Here is a 19,352-nt window from a genome sequence, read left to right on the forward strand (position 1 = left end):
GAGAACATAGTATATTTCTCCAACTGTTTGTATCATCTTTAATTTCTTTCATCAATGTCTTATAGTGTTCTTCATACAAGTCTTTTGTCTCCTTAGGTAGGTTTATTCCTAGATATTTTATTCTTTTTGTTGCAATGGTAAATGGGAGTGTTTCCTTAAAGGCCATATATGACAAACCCACAGCCAACATCGGTGTCAATGGTGAAAAACTTAAAAAATTTCCACTAAGATCAGGAACAAGACAAGGTTGCCCACTCTCACTACTATTATTCAACATAGTTTTGGAAGTTTTAGCCACAGCAATCAGAGAAGAAAAAGAGATAAAAGGAATCCAAATTGGAAAAGAAGTAAAACTGTCACTGTTTGCAGATGACATAATACCATACATAGAGAATCCTAAAGATGCTACCAGGAAACTACTAGAGCTAATCAATTAATTTGGTAAAGTAGCAGGATATAAAATTAAAGAACAGAAATCTCCTGTATTCCTATACACTAATGATGAAATATCTGAAAGAGAAATTATGGATTACCTTTTAATTTCTATATTGTTTATAGGTAGGTTACTCAAGAAATTTGAATACATACCCAATTTTGGAGGTCATGTGACTTTTCATTACCAGCATTTATTATCAAGTAAGCAGAAAATTTTGAATACTTATCCAAATGTGGCAGACACTGATGTGAGTGTCTTAGATCTCCCTTGCAAAAAGAACTGGCCATTCAGCTGAATGCCTTTGGATCTGATAGTTAGGCCAAGCAGTCAGCTGAGTGCCTTTTGTCGGGCCATGCTCTGTTTGGGCAGCTTCCAGGCAGCTTCCAGCTTCCTGACTGAGCACAGCAGGTACTAGATTCTGGCTATTTCTGCCTTACCTGGGACTTCTCTAGTGAGCAATCTTTGCTCTGGAGTTCCTTGTTGGGTTTGCCAAGACTCTGTGCCGGTCCTGCTTCCTCCCTCTTTATCTTTCACAGGTTTACTTCCCTCCCTGTAACTTTATCATAGTGTTTGCTTCCCAGGGAACTCAAACTCAAACATAAGAAATAAAAGGATGTGACAAAAGTTTTTGAAAATGAGGAACATTTCGACACACAAGTACTACTGATGAAAAAATATTGCAGTTTGAAGTATAAATAAAAACAGCCATAAGAAAAGCATACAATAGATTTTCTGAATAATTATAAATACATAGAGGTAAAATATCAAGGGAGATTTTCAAATATTAAATGTTTGGCCCCTTGGTTTAGATGGTCACTTCTTGTCAATATAAAATATAAACATTAATATTAAATTTTTCTGAATATTTTTAATTCAAAAAAATAGCACAGTTTACATGTTATAAATCTATTATTGTGTACACCAAGGCCACTGAATGTAAGTTTCTTAATTTAATGTAACTTTTTAGGCATCAATTTTCCATTATTTCTTGTACAGAAATAAGTAATCCTTATATTCAGCTATTTATATTAAAAGATCTTTTAGATTATCCATTTTACTATGTAAGAAGCAATGCATTTTTATCTTAAATGAACTTCATTAGCACTTCCTAAATCTTTCAAAAGTGATGATTTGTAAGCAGCATAAATAAATTGCAGTTTATGAGCATTTGAAATAAAGTAGTAATGCAAGTCACATAAACCATTTCTTAAGCAAAAGTTCTCTTTTTTTGTCATCTCCTGGTACCACATATTTTAGACAACTCTTCTCTTTTGATTTACATCTTTTGTATGCCTTTCTTATTCCCAAATTTTATTACCCTCCTCTTTTCTGCCTCAGATATTTTGGTTCCTATTCTATAAGAGATTTTTGCTTCTTGAAATGAAAATGTCAAATAGGATAAGTCCTGCTTAAAAGTTATTGAGTGATAGCAACAACATGAGACAACTTTTGAGACAACTTTTCAACTACTTAATTTTGACTACTACTGATTTGGACAACACTGAAGGTGTTTTTTAAATTTACGTCCAACTCTTGAAGGACATTACACCAGCTCAATTTCTAACATAGATATTTGATATTATTAACTCATAACCATTCATCCTGAACATGACTCATAATCAAGGATATAAACACCTGGCTTGATTATGCTTACAAAACATTACTCTATTATACAGGATTTACCTGTATAATAATTTGCCTGAGTGATATTCAGACAGCTGACTAGCACAAAATGTGTGGTACATTAAGTTGCTGGAGAAAAGCATATTACTTCCCTGAAGTGCAATACATTTTCTATTTCTGGGGCTTTCTCACTAAATAAACCAACTTTTGAACATAAATAGAAGAGACTGACTCAGTTCACTGCTAAATATCAAGTAGAGGAATGAGGGGGTCTGTTTAGACATCATTATTCTAAACAACGCTAGGTATACCATGTGTCACATATACCAAACCATGAGACTGGTTAGCATGGAGTAGAAAGGCCCGCAGTTTATACAACCAGCCTTACACTCAAATATACACAGCTATACTGAGTAGCATCTTGACCAGTGAAAGGAGATATTAAAACTGGCTTCTTAAGAAAAAACAAAAACAAAAATTATAGATGTGAGGTTGAAAAGAAAATTCCTTAAGATATTTAACTACTTACTTATACTTTGTTTCATTATGCAAAAATGTGATAAGATGGTAAAATATAAACAAAAATAAGACTAGGGAAATTAGAACAGAGAGCAAGAAATAGAACATAGATAAGTAATATAAAATAACAAATATGGAATTATTCAAAATGTGGGCGTCAAAATATGTTATATAGTCATTTCCAATATGAACACTTATTTGAAAATATAATCATTGTAAGTTGTAACATCTAAATTAAATTGAGATTATATAATTTTAAATATATCTGCAGTAAATGGATTAAGTCTATATTAATATTTAGTTAATTTCTCATGTTTGTTCTCAATAGCACAAGAACTTTAACCAAGAAGAGAGGTTTCTGGGGCTGAGGCATCTCTGCTATATGGGGACACCCTGCTTGATTATCACTGGGCTTAAGTAAGTGACTGAACCAGAACAGTATTAATTTGGATGCTCATAATTAATATGCTGTGGAACAATGAAGGAATAAAATTTTACTACCCATGGTCACCAATATATTTAAATTTATGAAATACTTAAACTATTCCAACATAAACTGATGTGACAAGCAATAAACAACACATGTTTAAAATATGTAATTTGTTTCAACATATGTATATATCTGTCAGCATATCCAGCAGATCTATATAATCAAGATAATGAACATGTTCATCATCCTGAAATGTTTTCTTATGCTCCTCTGTATTCCATACTGCCCAATCTATCTCACTTGTCCTCAGGCAACCACTGAGGTTCTTCCTATCACTATAGATTATAGTTTGGACTTTCTAGAATTTTGTATTAATATAACAGTACAGCATGTACTCGTTTTTTGTCTGATTTTTTTTAACTCAGCATAATTATTTGAGCTTCATTCATTTATAGTACAAATCAGTAGTTCATCCTTTTTTATTGCTGAGTAGTATTCCATTATATGGATATTTCATAGTTTGTTTATCCATTCACCTATTGAGGATATATGACTAGTTTTCAGTTTTTGTTTATCACAAATATGTCTGCTTTGAATATTTGTGTAGATGTCTTTGCACAAATGTTTTCATTTCTCTTGGGAAAATGTCTGAGTGCAATGGTGTCTGCATGTTTAACTTTTAAAGGAATTGTCAGCTTGGCATGGTTGCTTTGGCATGGTCTGTCTTTTTAAATTTAGCCACTCTAACAAATATGTATCTTATAGTGGTTTTAATTTACATTTCCCTAATGACTAATATTGCTTAGTATCTTTTCATGTGCTTACATGGCATCTGTACATTATCCTTGTTGAAGTTTCTGTTCAAACCCTTGCTTATTTTTGAGCTGCTTGCTTTCTTTTTATTGAGTTTTGAGAATTCTTTACATATTCTGGATACAAATCCTTTTTCATATATGTGTTTGCAAATATTTTCTCTTAGCTGATGGCATGTTTTTTATTCTCTTAGTGTCTTTGAAGAGTAAATTAAAAAATTTTTGATGTCCAATTTACCATTTTCTTTTATGAATTGTGATTTTGGCATTAAATATAAGAAATTTTGGCTTAAGCCATAGTCACATATATTTTTATCCTAATTTTTTCTAGTTGTTTTACAGTTATATGTCTTACATTTAGGTTTGGACCACTTAGAATTCATTTTTATATATGGTGCAAGGTGTGGATTAGAATTTACTTTTTTGCATATGAACATCCTGTTTTCAGCACCATTTGTTGAAAAATTATCTTTTCTCCACTAAATTTTCTCTGTATTATTGTCAGAAATTACTTGTTCATATATATTTTTAGTCTATTTCTAGACTCTTTATTTTGTTTCACTGATCTAGTTTTTCTATCTTTACACCAAAGACACACTGTCTTGATTAATGTAGCTTTAAAAGAAGACTTGAGGTAATTCCCTGGTGGTCCAGTGGTTAGGAATCCAAGCTCCCACTGCAGGGGGTCCAGGTTTGATCCCTGGTGGGAGAACTAAGATCCCACAAGCTGCACAGCAAGGCCAAAAAAAAGAAATAAGACTTGAAATCAAGTAGTGTTTTCAAACAGGTTTTGTCTATACTAGGTCTTTTTAATTTGCATATGAATTTTAGAATCAGCTTAACAGTTACTACAAAAAAACCTGCTGAGATTTTTATTGTGATTGTTCTGAATCTATAGATAAGTTTGGCAGGAATTGACATTGTAATAATATCAAGTTCTTGAAACCATGAATAAGGCATATTTGTCCATTTGTCTTCTTTACTTTCATTTAGCAAATTTTTATAGTTTTCAGTGTCTAGGTCATACACATTTTATTTGGATTGATCCCTAAATATTTGATATTTCTGATGTCATTTTAAATTTTTTTAAAAAGTTCAGTTATTGATTATTCTTTGCTAGTATGTGACGGGAGACAATTCTCCCTAGGTCACTTGCTTCTCAGCATGTCTTGTGAGCCGAGGCACTGATAATGCCTTTCTTTTGGACTTTATTTCCAAAGATGTTTGTATATCAACAATGTTGGGTTATAGAGAAAACATCTCCCTCCACAATAAAGGGATGGTTTGTTTACTCTTCAATTAAATAAATAAAAGGCCCCCTCTGGGGAAAAGTTAAGCAGCTTACTCCTTATTGACGAAGTGAGAGAGTGGCATTGACATATATACTCTACCAAATGCAAAATAGATAGCTAGTGGAAAGCAGCTGCATAGCAGAGGGAGATCAGCTCAGTGCTTTGTGACTACCTAGAGGGGTGGGATAGGGAGGGTGGGAGGGAGACACAAGAGGAAGGGGATATGGGGATATATGTATATGTATAGCTGATTCACTTTGTTATTCATCAGAAACTAACACAACATTGTAAAGCAATTATACTCCAATAAAGATGTTAAAAAAAAAAATTTAGGTTCTCTAAGCTTGTGGCTCCTCTCCTGCATGTAAACTGATTACAAGTATAGGTGTTAACAGGCCCAGTTCACGTCACCCTTTGAGAACTGGGGCTCAGGGAACTCATACAAATGGCTACTGCTTTTGAGTCTTTCTTTTTCTCTGAGTCAGGAATCTCATGTCTTCTGACAACATTCATGAAAGTGTGGCAGGCTAACTTGCTAGCTTACAAATACGGTAAAGTCTTAGAACCTTCACAATCTTGAAAACATATAGAAGTACAGTTAATCATTTTTTAATAGTTTTTGTTTGTTTGGTTGGTTGGTTGGTTTTAATTTTATTTATTTATTTATTTTTGGCTGTGTCGGGTCTTCGTTTCTGTGCGAGGGCTTTCTCTAGTTGCGCAACGGCAAGCGGGGGCCACTCTTCATCGCGGTGCGCGGGTCTCTCGCTATCGCGGCCTCTCTTGTTGTGGAGCACAGGCTCCAGACACGCAGGCTCAGTAATTGTGGCTCACGGGTCTAGTTGCTCCGCGGCATGTGGGATCTTCCCAAACCAGGGCTTGAACCCGTGTCCCCTGCATTGGCAGGCAGATTCTCGACCACTGCGCCACCACGGAAGCCCTACAATTAATTTTTGTATTATGGTCTTATATCTTGAAATTTTGCTAAACTCACTGATCAATTATAGATAATTGGTTGATGGCATCCAATTTTCTACAGAGACAGTCATGTTGTCTGTGAACATGTTGACAGTTTTACATTATGTTTATTACACTAGATAAAACCTCCAGTAAAATGTTGAATTGAATTGATAAGCGTGGACACCCTTGTCTTGTTCCTGATCTTATGGGGAAAGTCAGACATTGCAAATTTTGCCTGGTTGGGTGAATAGTTTTATATCCCTATAATTATTCTTGAGCTTTGTTCTAGGACTGTTACTTAGAAACAATTTGATTACTTCAGGTGTTTTAAGATTTGTTAGGTAGGACTGAAACAGTGCTCCTTCTGGGATAATTATTCCCCACTACTGAGGCAAGACTCTTCTCAGTACTCTATCCAGTGCCCATGGACAACCCGTGACTGGTAGGAACAAGTACTGTTAGCCCTATGTGAGGGTCAGGCATTGTTTCTTTTATATCTATCACAAGATTCTTTCTCCAGACTTCAGTTGCATCCTTACACACATATGCTGACCAATTCTCTCTCCCATCCCTTAGGAGTTTTCTTTGCTAATCTCTGGGTCTTCACTCTGTGCAGCTCTTTCCTCTGCATTACTTTGTCTTGTGAACTGTAGCCACCTTATTCTCACTTGACTCTCAGCTCTATCTCCTCAACTGAGAGAATCTTCTGAGTTCTGCTTGGATTTCTGTATGTTTGGCCACAGCCTGGAAATTCTTTCAAGACAGGAAACTGAGGCAGTTTCTGGGCTTATTTCTCTTTGTTTTTAACTCTCAAGATTCACTACCTTTATTCTTGATGTTCAATGTCGTGAAAATCATCACTTTATATACTTTGTCCAATTTCTGGTGGTTTTAGGTGTAAGGATAAATCTGATCCCTATTATTACATCTTGGCTGGAAGCAGAGACCACCCTTATACTACACTTTTACATATCAAAAACCAATAAAATTCTATTAAGAATATACAGCTGATCACATCTATAGAAGGCAAGCAATATATGTTTTTATAATTGTGTACTGACAACTCCCACTGCATGTGACATACAAACACATACAATTTTGCCCAAAGTTGAAAAATTATACAAATTATACCAAAATATGAAGTTTTAATTGTATCTAGCAGTTTCCTATTCTTAAGATATTTATTAAAGTTCACTTGAATATAACATATGCTTTATTTATATTACTAAGACAGTATTTATATTTTATAACTAAAATTATAATATTAGTTTATGGTTATATTCAAATCCACACCTTCAAATTCTTATGTAAGATGAAAGCAAGGCTAACACTAAGTACATTTAGGAAATATATGATTAAATAACTTTGTGTACCACCACGGGCATCAGGTAAGCAGAAGGAATAAAAGACTAAGCTAGTTAAGTACAAGTACTGCTGTATAGTACAGATTAGAAGAGAAAAACATAAAAGAGAAAGAAAAAAAGGGAAAAAGGGCCAAAGAAAAGAACAACTTGGAGAAGAATAATGCTTAAATACATTAGTAACAGTTAGCCAGGATGGCTGGTATAGGCTGAGACCAACGTGTATAGAGCTGTGAATACAAACACATATTGGGACTTGAATTTTATTCTTCATTCATTCAATAATTATTTGTTTAGTGTTTACTACATTCCAGTCATTGTTTAAAACAGAGTTCAGCAAACTAGGACAAATGACCTGTTTTTGTACAGCCCATGATCTAAGAAGAGTTTTTACATTTTTGAAGGTTAAAAAAAATAAAAGGATATGTAATAGAGATGGTATGGGCTTCAAAGGCTAAAATATTTCTTATTTGGTCATTACAGAAAAAGTTTGTCAACTCCTGGTTTAAGATCTTGGGGATACAACAGTATTTATTCATTTATTTATTTTTTACTTAGAAAATGTTTATTTTGTGGTTTAAGAGGCTTGCTTTCCCTGCCCGTCAGCTGAAAGATGTTTAGTGACACTTAATAAGTACTCAGAATAAGATTTGTTCTAAAGCTCTCTATATGCTATAATTGTATGCCCCCTTTGCTCATTATTTATTTATTTGTTTGTTTGTTTATTTTTTAACATCTTTATTGGAATATAATTGTTTTACAATGGTGTGTTAATTTCTGCTGTATAACAATGTGAATCAGCTATGCATATACATATATATATAGCTCCTCCCATAGCTCCTCCCTCTTGTGTCTCCCTCCCACCCTCCTTATTCTACCCCTCTAGTAGGACACAAAGCACTGAGCTGATCTCCCTGTGCTATGTGGCTGCTTCCCACTAGCTATCTATTTTACATTTGGTACTGTATATATGTCCATGCCACTCTCTCACTTCGTCCCAGCTTACCCTTCCCCCTCCCCGTGTCCTCAAGTCCATTCTCTACGTCTGTATCTTTATTCCTGTCCTACCCCTAGGTCCTTCTCAACCATTTTTTTTTTTTTTGATTCCATATATATGTGTTAGCATATGATATTTGTTTTTCTCTTTCTGACTTACTTCATTCTGTATGACAGTCTCTAAGTACATGCACCTCTCTACAAATAACTCAATTTCATTCTTTTTATGGCTGACTAATATTCCATTGTATATATGTGCCACATCTTCTTTATCCATTCATCTGTCGATGCACACTTAGGTTGCTTCCATGTCCTGGCTATTGTAAATAGTGCTGCATTGAATATTGTGGTACATGACTCTTTATGAATTATGGTTTTCTCAGGGTATGTACCCAGTAGTGGCATTTCTGGGTCATATGGTAGTTCTATTTTTAGTTTTTTAAGGAATCTCCATACTGTTCTCCATAGTGGCTTTATCAATTTACATTCCCACCAACAGGGCAAGAGGATTCCCTTTTCTCCACACCCTCTCCAGCATTTATTGTTAGTAGATTTTTTGATGATGGCCATTCTGACTAGTGTGAGGTGATACCTCATTGTAGTTTTGATTTGCATTTCTCTAATGATTAATGATGTTGAGCATCCTTTCATGTGTTTGTTGGCAATCTGTATATCTTCTTTGGAGAAATGTCTATTTAGGTCTTCTGCTCATTTTTGGATTGGGTTGTTTGTTTTTTTGATATTGAGCTGCATGAACTGCTTGTATATTTTGGAGATTACTCCTTTGTCAGTACAACAGTATTTAAAAGAAAAAACAAAAAAACTAGAGAAAACCTTGACCTTATGAACTGATATTCTATTGAGAAGGATACAGATGAGCAATTAATAAGTGAAACATATAGTTTGCTGGATGATATGCAGAAAATTAAACAGGGAGGGAAATTGGACTGCTAGAGATGAGGTGGTCTCAAGGTCCATAGAGCAAGATGGGGATGATGGTCTTGGGATGAGAGTTAATCTGATTATCTAGACTTTGAGGTGATAAAGGCCATAAAGAGATGGTGGCAAGCTGAGACACTCATTTTGATTGTGACTATTGTGAGAAGGGTAGGAAAGGGAGTGGTGTGTCACCCAAATCTCAGGGTTCTATGACTCTTAACTCTCCTGCCAATAATGAGATAGATACCAGGGAAGGGAGTGGTCTTATTGGAAACAACCAGAGCTTGTGGCTCCCTCTGGATAAGCAATGATGTTTGGAATAAGGGAGCTGATGTTCATAGCTGGGTTTGGAGAAGGTTTATTTGAAGGTAATGTGGAGAGTAAACTGGAGGAAGGAAACATCACAGCAGGTTCCTTGGAGTGACAAAGTTCTAAGATTAGACATTTCCTGATACAGACAGTATATCAAGAAGACACCACTGGCAAGCTAAACATTCTAAAAGTTTAATATATATGTGACAAGAGACAGAGTTTTTCCTGTTGTTAGCATCACAACATAAGAAATACCTTATTGAGTCAAATCAATATTTAACCATATTGTTTTTATTAAAATGTTTGTTAAGCACATACTATGCACCCAACACTGTTCTGGGAACTGAAAATACAGTGGTGTGCAAGAAAATATAAACAAGCTCCATCTCTCATGAAATTTATATTTGAATGCTGTAGATAATTTCAAATTTTTACAAGAGCTGTGCAAGTTGGAAGATACTGCTTTAAATGGAGTGGGCAGGGAGGGCACTCTGTGGAGGTCCCTTTTATGCCAGCTGTTGAAAGATGAAAAGGAGCTAGCCATTCCAGAGCGAGTGAGTGAGGAGAGACAACATGAAAAAAGTGAGAAGGCCCTGAGGCAATAAAGAACTGTAGGAACACTGGTTTATGACTGTGGCAGTTTCTCCTCAGGCAGTTTTGTCAGACAGCACTATTGATCCTGTGATGAGACAGGGCCCCATGGGACAGCCCTCAAGCCATAGGCTGCCTAGGGTTTATTCTTCACTTTTTTTCTGCTGCTACCGAGCACAGAACCAAAGAATAGTGTATGGGAAGATAATTTTTCTCCAAATATCATGCCCCTAAGATTCAGAACCTTTAGATGTATCCTTTCTTTGTCCACAATGGTACAGTACATGTACATTGTCCACAATGGTACAGTACATGGGTGGTTTGGACTTCACTTAAAATATCACAAGAGTCTCTCAAAAACTGTGTTTTCATTACTCTCCTCACTACTGTGAATTCTTCTAGCTTAATCTTGAGAATAATTGCTTTTTTTTTGGTTACTTCCTTTATACACTTATTATAGATAGCAGGAGGGCAGGAATATTAATAGTAATCACACCAGCAGCAGCAATAGTTGGCATTTATTGAGGGCTCACATGTACCAAGCACTTCACATGCAGTCATTAATTTAGTCTTTAAACTAATCCTGAGATGGGGAGAACTACCAATCCCGTTTTCCAGGTGGAGAAACCGAGGCAAAGGGAACTGAGTAGCTGTCCAGTTCTTACAGCTAGCAAGTGCTCAAAATTGGCAGAATGAATGCAGGATCATCATGTTCTTATAATTAATGTACTATACCCCTCTTTCTCAATTTATAATTTGTAAAGATAAATTCTGAGTATACACTTTCACTTTACATGGGTGGTTTGGACTTCACTTAAAATATCACAAGTGTCTCTCAAACCCTGTGTTTTCATTACTCTCATCACTGCTATGAATTCTTCTAGTTTGATCCTGAGAATAATTGCCTTTTTTTTTGGTTAAGATCCCTTTTCTTTTCCCTCAGTCTCAATCCTTATTTAAGCTTATTCTCAGTCCTTTAGGCTCTTGGCCAATCCATTCAATCATATTCATTCTGCACTCTAGTTTTCCTCAGATTACGTTCTCTTCACAATTCTCTCAGTCCTACAACTCAGTCAGTCTGTGTTCCCTGTCCCCCCAATAGACTTAAGATTTATTGTTTTGAATATTAGCAAGTTTAGAAGATGGAGTACCAGTCACTTGACTTAAATTCACTTTACCAGATAATTTCACTTTTGCGTGTTAGACATTAGTATTTGTGCAATTGAATTTTGTCACTCAGATAAATAACAAATAATAAATTTTATTCGGTAAAATGATTGGGTGAATTTATTCTACTCATAAGTTTTCCTTGCCTTTATGAGCAATTTCTTAGTTTATTGAAAACTATTTAACATAAACTGACTAAATCAAGTAAAGTTTAAGATATTATATATGAAAATAAGAAGTGAAATGGATTTCATTGCATAAAAACAGCAAGCAACTCCAAATGCTCTTAAAAAAAATCCCCAAATCCCTTAGTTAATAGAAAAATGACTTTTAATTCATTCATTCACTTATTTGTGTATTTATTTTTCTGGTGCTTTTAGGCCAAATCTAAAAATTCTAAGCGATCACAATGCCTCCAAAATTTGACTTACAAATGAGGATACCATATGAGAAAATATAACTTAGAGAATTAAAAATTATCTTTGATTTTACTTCATTTATATTTGTAGCTAACATATGTGGTTCATTTTATAAAATGAATTAGCTACTTAACCTCACTCAACAGGTTTTACTTATTCATCTCTATATGTGCAACAAGGCCCTGGGCAAAATGACCAAGATACAGCAGAGCAAGACATGGGAAACATTCCTTACCTTTAAAGAAGACAAAGTTCCCATCACTGTTTTCATAAACTGCATCGATACTAGGAGGCAAGCCCCGCCAGAAGTAAGTAATTTGCATGGGGTATCCATCCATCACCCTGTTGTTTCTCACTCGCCAAAACCACTGGTCCTACAAACCAAACACAAGCATCTTTCAACAAAGGTGAGGCCTCGGGGAACTTCCCTGTGTGATGGTTTAATGCTTTCACAGCTAAGCTAGTGCTGTTATCACCAGCCTATATCAAAACAGTCAAAGAAACAGCTACCTTGCCCGGAATGATCACAAACGTTCTGTAGTAAACTACCCAATGTCTAATCCATACATTGTGGTTAAAAAGATAATGTAAAACTACTTAATCTTGGCAGTTTACATTATCTCCAGGGCTTTCTAGATTGAAAAACAGAGGTAGCACAGACAAGTCCCTGCCAGATTTGTGGATTAAGTGAGCTTTCCAAAATATAAGAGCAGCATACGATTACATATGCACCTTTGCATTTATAGACATATGCAAGATCTCCACCTGAAGTGTTGGGATGAAATAGGGAGGCCATGCCTCCTGGTATACCCATGTGACAACTACTTTCCCATGTAATTATAAGTAGAGTCCTCTTTCACCTTCAAATGTGTCCTGGTTTGGATGATAAATTATATTGTCACCTTAAATGAACAAAGTAATCTTGAAGGAAGATCATCAGAGTGGATTCCAATCTGGGTCAATTGCCTCTCCTATTCGCTTTCATAGTAACCTGTACTTCACTCAGTCATAGCACAGGCCGTTTTATATTAAATGTGTTTACTCTTATCTCTAGTGAATAATATATACGACTTGCTACATAGCAGGTATTTATAAATATTGTTGACTTAATAATTAGACTACACACAAGATTTTTCACCATAAATTCTCACTAAAGGCAAAAACTCTTTCCCCAAAATGTATACCTGATGACATTAAATTGTTTTCTATTGAAAATTTTGGAATAATTTAGAAACTATCCGAAGTGCTTTAATATGAGAAAAACTAGGTATATTTAAAAAATTAGTTTCCAATAAAATAAAATTTACTATTACATTTTATTTCAGTATTTACAAGCAGAGTTTTACTTGCAAGTTATATATTTGTACTATTTAGATAAGTGCATATCACAAAAAGACTTCCATTTCAATTGTTCTCTGCTCTCTTCCCCCAACTTAGGTATTAGTAAGTGATTTATTATAGAGTTTTCCCAAGCTTTTGGCTAAGAATAGGTTAACCTGACTAGATTTCCTAGAATTTGTCAGTTATTCATATATTCATTCATGCACACACACACAATCTACTAAGGATTCTTGGATTTCAGGTGATATGATGAAAAGGAGATTTCTTTCTATCTAAATCAATCCAAAATATTAAAATTTTCTTAGTAATCTTTGAATAATTGCACTTTGCTCTAGTTATAATGGGCTGTCTTCTCTACTTATTTTGCTATTTATAGATAAAGGAGGAAGTAGCTTAATTAATGACTGAGTTCACATTCTATTCTTGTTCTGTTCCTTAATAACTGTGTCACCTTGGTTGAGGTGCTAGTCACTGAGTTATTACCAATAACTGACTCATAGTATGATTACTATATTAAATGTAAAGGACTTTCTGAGGATCTGGCACATGGTAGCATTAAAACTGTTGGTGCTTATTGTTAAAATTATATTGAAACTAGGTACCCTGGTTTTCCTGTTTATAGTTCTGTTTACAATTTTGTCTTGTTTCTTATTTATTCTTCAAATTTTAGTCATATTTTGGCTCTAGACATGCATCTCCTTCCCACAACATCTCCTTATGTTATTAACCTTATGTTGATAATTTCCATAGTACCAGGTACCATAGTACCATTAATCCTGAATTCATTAATTTTTTGATCCACATGCAGGAGATACATTAAGCTGATTTTAAATTACAAAGTTATTTCATGAAACGATTGACCTAAGAAAATATGTATGGGCATTAAGATCCAAAGTTTAATGTCAGTAGTATGTGAGCAGATGATATTCTGATAATTTAAAACAAAAACAGCATCTTGGTCTAGCTGCAGCAGGGGTTTTTAACTGGGTGTTAAAGTCATTCCAATCTCCACATAAAATATTTTTAAATTATTGTAACATATATCCTAAAATAAATAAAAATGGCTAAAAACCTACTGGATTCTGACAAAGAAATAACTGACCATGATTATTTATGGAACAATTAAACAAAAAGCTCTCTAAGATGAAGAATAGGAAGAAATTGGATGAAAAAGCCCAGAAATATATTCCAATTTTTCCCAGAGAAACACTTCACATTGCTAGAATCTCCCCACATACTGAGACAGGGCCAGTGGCTCTTTGGGACAAATAGGCTGCAGTCAAAAGATAGAAGTACAATCCCAAAATGCCACTAATGAAGGAAGAAATGAAATTACTCCCTCAAGGTAAGCAGAGTTAATTTGCAAATCTTCTCAAGGTAATGCGGAAGCATAGGTGAATTCATGTTTATTTCTCATTGATAGTAGCCTTGGCAGAGAGTCATATAAATTGTAGATGCTCAGGTTGTGATTCTATTCAATTTATTCACAACTCTTCTGTTTAGCAGGATTCAATGGTACAAATAATTTAGCAAGTATTCTGTCACAGTTGATGTAAACACATACCACAGTCACTATAGATGGCCACTTCAGAAAAAGTGCTTGTGACTAATTTGCAGAGAGAGGATATTTAAAATAATATTGAGGTCTCAGTGCAAATTATCCTTCCAAATGAAACTTTCTCTGACCACCTTATCTAAAATTGAAGCCCCTCACTCCACCCACCCATACTTGCTTTTACTCTCCCCCCTCCTCTGCTTTTTCATCGATTACATTTACCACTGTTTTACACAATACATGTTTTACTTATTTTTTGTTCATTCTCTCTCTACTAGAACACAAGCTCAATGATGGCAAACAGGTCTGTCTTTAGTTTTCTTATGGCTTCCTCTTTCCAGAAAAATGCCTTGCACATAGGAGAAGCTCAGTAAGTATTTCTTGAAAGAAAACAAAAGTTAGGGAGGAAAGGGCAAAGTTAAAGTAAGTGATTAGTTTTTAGAAGCCAAAAGCTATATGGAAGTCACAAGAACACAAAAGTGCTATGAATAGAAAGATGATTAGTACACATTTCATTTTCTGCAAGGGTATGATATATAAAGGACTTTGAACCATGGGCAGATGAAAAAAAAAATGTTTTCACTTTTCCAAACAACGTATGTTTTGTTTTAGCCTATGATGTAAAGGAAAGAATGAGGAATCACCTCTACAGCCCCCTAAAAATATTGTTTGTATCTTGCCTCTGACCTCTTTTTGGCTACAGCTCTTATAGAAAGAAAAGGGTGGGAAGGGATAGGATACACTAAAAATCATCACAGCTAGCACATTTGCAAAGTCAACTTGTGAAAAAGCATCGTGCTTAAAAATTATCAAATAGGAATTCCTACTTAAACACCAATATTTCACTTCAGGTACGAACACTCTGTAGCTTACATATAGATTTTTCTTTCCATGTAGTATGGGACCCAGACAGACCATTTTTTTCACAAAGATAACAAATCTATGGTATATATCACAAAGCAGTAACATACAAGAGAAATGCAGTTTGCTTTTCTTCTGTTCCCTCTAAAATTCTGGTTTATAATCTAATCTGCACGTTGTTTGCTGACAACTGTACAGAAAAAGTGTCCTCCTGCTGTCTGCATATGAAGATGATGATGTCACCGATGTATTTGCAGTAGAGGATGCTGTCTTCAGGCCTCTTTATAAAAAACCAATTAGTAGAACTGACTTACTTTTACTTCTCTTCTAAAATATAAGATTTTTTTATTTAACCAACAACTTGATGTAAATCTATGAATGTCTCACATGTCTCAACATGAACGTTTCCAGAAGGCATTCACTGTTCTCGCAGCCCCCTCCTGCTGTGCCACCTCAGGCTTCCTCTAGTCTTTCCCACTTCTAAAATAGCATCTCAAATCTCTTTATTTCTCATCATCATCACTGTCACCATGCTACTCAGGCTGCCATTGTATTTCACTCAGATGACTGCAATGCCAACTGAAAGCCACTGGTTTGCCTCCTACTGCATCTGAAGCAGAATTCAAACTCAGCCCTGCCCCCAGCCCCTGTGCAGTCCCTCACGGGGTTCTTCTGTGTTCATGGTGTTCCAGTTACATGGGCTTCCTTCTGGTTTCTCGATAGAGTCAAACTCTTTTCTTCCTCAAGACTTCTATGCAGTTTGCTGCACTTTGAATGTTCTTTCCCTTCCTCATACTTTTCACTGATTGTGAATCATCTATTAGTTCTCAGCTAAAATATCCTTTCCACAAAAAGGCCTTAGCTGTTCCCTGATTGAAATTAGGTGACTCTACTATACTATTTCACAGTAGTCTGTAATTTTATAGTACTTACACAGTCAGTTACTATATAATTGTTTTTGTGTCTTGAAGTCTTCCCACTGTTCCACTGTGTTATGTGCCCGAGAACAGTGGGTTGGCAGGGATACTGAATTACCAGCTTTGAGTACTGTGTCTTGCAAAGTGTAGGAGCCCTAAACATATTTAATGGACATACCTCTTTATTTTTTTTAATCAAACCACATGTGTTGAATAACAAATATACCCAAGATTGCTTAAATCAAGGTAACTGCTTAATATGGGTGCCAAACTATTTATTAAAATGACATTCTAATCAAATCAAGGGAACTCACCAGTTATGAAAAAAATTAGAAAAATTTTTATGACTATAATACAGATTTATTTATAAGCAATCATGTATTATTTTTTTTTGAGGACTTAATATATGGCTTGGAGAGTGTCTAGGGAATCTGGTGATCAAAATTAATCTGGTTCTTAAAAAAAAAATCAGATATGTAATAGTAGTGGAAGAAAGCCCAAATCGTGGCAGCTATATGCATAATAAAGGGGAAAGCAATCTGAATGAGTGCTTAAAATTAGAGGAAGAAATGTTGGCCTTCTACTCTGTGGTAGGCGTGTATTTGCTTCTACTGCTTCTTAGGCAGAATGACACCTCTGAGACCCACAGTTCCACCCTGGACCCACCCTTGGAAGCCAGAATCATCAAGTGATGTCACAGGTAACTGGAGTTAGGGAGCCAGCAGTGCATGGGTAGCTACGTAAATCTGGGCAGGAAATGGAGCCAGCAAGGACTTCTAAGCCTGAGAGAAACATCCTTAGAGATGTCTCCTAAGAGAGCATCTGTCCTAGGCCACTGCTTTTTTGAAAGGTCAAGAGGAATAAAAGGGGAATGTGAAGACAAGATTACCGATGGCCATGTTTGCAGTTAAAAGAAAAAATATGATTTGGTACTAACACTTTCTCCATTTGGACTGACTCATTGTCTTACACATTCTTCCAATGCACAGAGTAAAAGCAAATGATCAGAATTTCTTATAAAATTTAGTGTTCAAACACTGCTTAATCATACCATATGCTAGACCCTATATCTCTCAATCATGTGCACAATTACTGAGCCTACTGGAATACAATTGATATTAATAAATAACAATTATTAGGCTAAATCTATTCATTTTTAGTAATATATATTACTAAATCCAACACATAAATTGCCTACAAGTTTTAAAAAATCTTTTTATATTGAAGTAACTATAGAGTCACATTATAGTTTTAAGAAAAAAACAGAGATTCCTTATACTCTCACCCGTTTCTTCCAGTGATACCTCTTACATAACAAAAGTACAATATCAAGACTAGAAACTGAAGATTGATGCACTCCACTGACCTGCTTAAAATTTTACATGCACTTGAGTGTGCATGTGTGTGTTTATGCTAATTTTAATATTGAAAGTACACCTTTATGATGCAGAGATATGGCAGTTGCCACCTTAACTAAGTGATCAAGCTTTGCATCAGTCATAGTAACTTGATATTATACGCCACCTAACGTGATAAAACATAGAATACCTGGACATTTGAAGGTCACAGGATCATCTATGAAGTACAACCATGTAGAAGCCAAACATGTTTAAAGTAGAATTTCATTGAGCCTTTAGGCTTAACTTCTTCCAGTTTATAGGAAAAAGGAATAAGTTAAATGACAGTTAAGCAGTCAAACACATTTCAGAATGTGAGATGGTATATAAGACAACTGGCCTAGTCTCAGCAAGAAAGAAGAAGAAAAAAAAAGGCAGGGAGAAAAAAGCTGGAGAGAATAATCAGTTAAAAGATCTAAGTAGACATAACAGCCATATGCAATGCCTGGATAGTCACCGGGTCCTGTATTTGGAAGTGGAGTTTCATAATATCCACAACTTTCTTTCAAATGTTTCACCAAACACTTGGGCATGTGTTTTGCACATGCACACATACATATGTAAAGAAAATAGAGGCCAACCCTAACCGTTCTTAAATCTATATATTAGATGTGCACATGCTCATTCTTCCAACTTTTCTGTACTTTTGAAGATCCCGCACGCGACAACGAAGATCCTGCGTGCCACCAACTAAGACCCAGCACAGCCAAATAAATAAATAAATAAATTGTGAATTGTGAAAGGTACTGGGATATTTAAAGAGAGAAAGACCATTTACATATAATTAGCTATATTTCTTTTTCAACATTAGAAAAGAAAAAGTAAAATTATAACTTGGAGAAAAAAAAAAAACTATGAAAGGATGCTTAAAAGATGTATCTAGTAAAGGTAATACCATTCTGGAAAGCTTTCATTATCTTATCACAAGAGCTGACACAAACTGTCTTTTGATATATAAACCTTAGGAGAAAACCTGTTCAAAGTAACCATTAAAAGATACTTTCTCATCAAGACAGTCATGAATGTCTGCAATGATTTTGCAGGCACAATTTTCAGGGCTCATCAATCAAAGATTAACCAGATGTCATTCCAGGAGAAATGATACAGAAGTACATTTCAATAGGTCAAATAGGTCTGGATATTGTCTGTAGTTTTTGAAAAATGCTTAAAACACAGACTCACTATAATGGAGGAAGGAAGTAACATATTCACAAGTGATTCTTCTAAATCAATTTTGAAAGTCACAATTCTGGAATCTCCCTTAATATCTTTGACTATTTTCAAGAAAGAATCTATTATAGTTACCATCTGGATTTAGAAATGTAAATTATTTTAAGAAATAAAATGTATATTTTTGTTCCAGAGGAAAAGAGAGTTGGTATTTTCAGAATAATTTGTTTACCACGTGTGCTAAATTTATGTGATAT

General features: G+C 35.0%; 1 protein-coding gene across 1 annotated transcript in view; it reads right to left on the minus strand.

The window, feature by feature from the left end:
• The window catches only part of MMP16 (matrix metallopeptidase 16), a 332,743-nt gene that overhangs the window by 41,563 nt on the left and 271,828 nt on the right, over window positions 1–19,352 (minus strand). Inside the window, exon 7 of the mRNA XM_068525510.1 lies at window positions 12,090–12,228. Within this exon, the coding sequence (XP_068381611.1) occupies window positions 12,090–12,228 (139 nt within the window). The remainder of the gene's footprint in view (window positions 1–12,089; window positions 12,229–19,352) is intronic.

The sequence above is a fragment of the Eschrichtius robustus genome, chromosome 17 (genome assembly GCF_028021215.1).
Source record: "Eschrichtius robustus isolate mEscRob2 chromosome 17, mEscRob2.pri, whole genome shotgun sequence".
Classification (NCBI taxonomy): Eukaryota; Metazoa; Chordata; class Mammalia; order Artiodactyla; family Eschrichtiidae; genus Eschrichtius; species Eschrichtius robustus.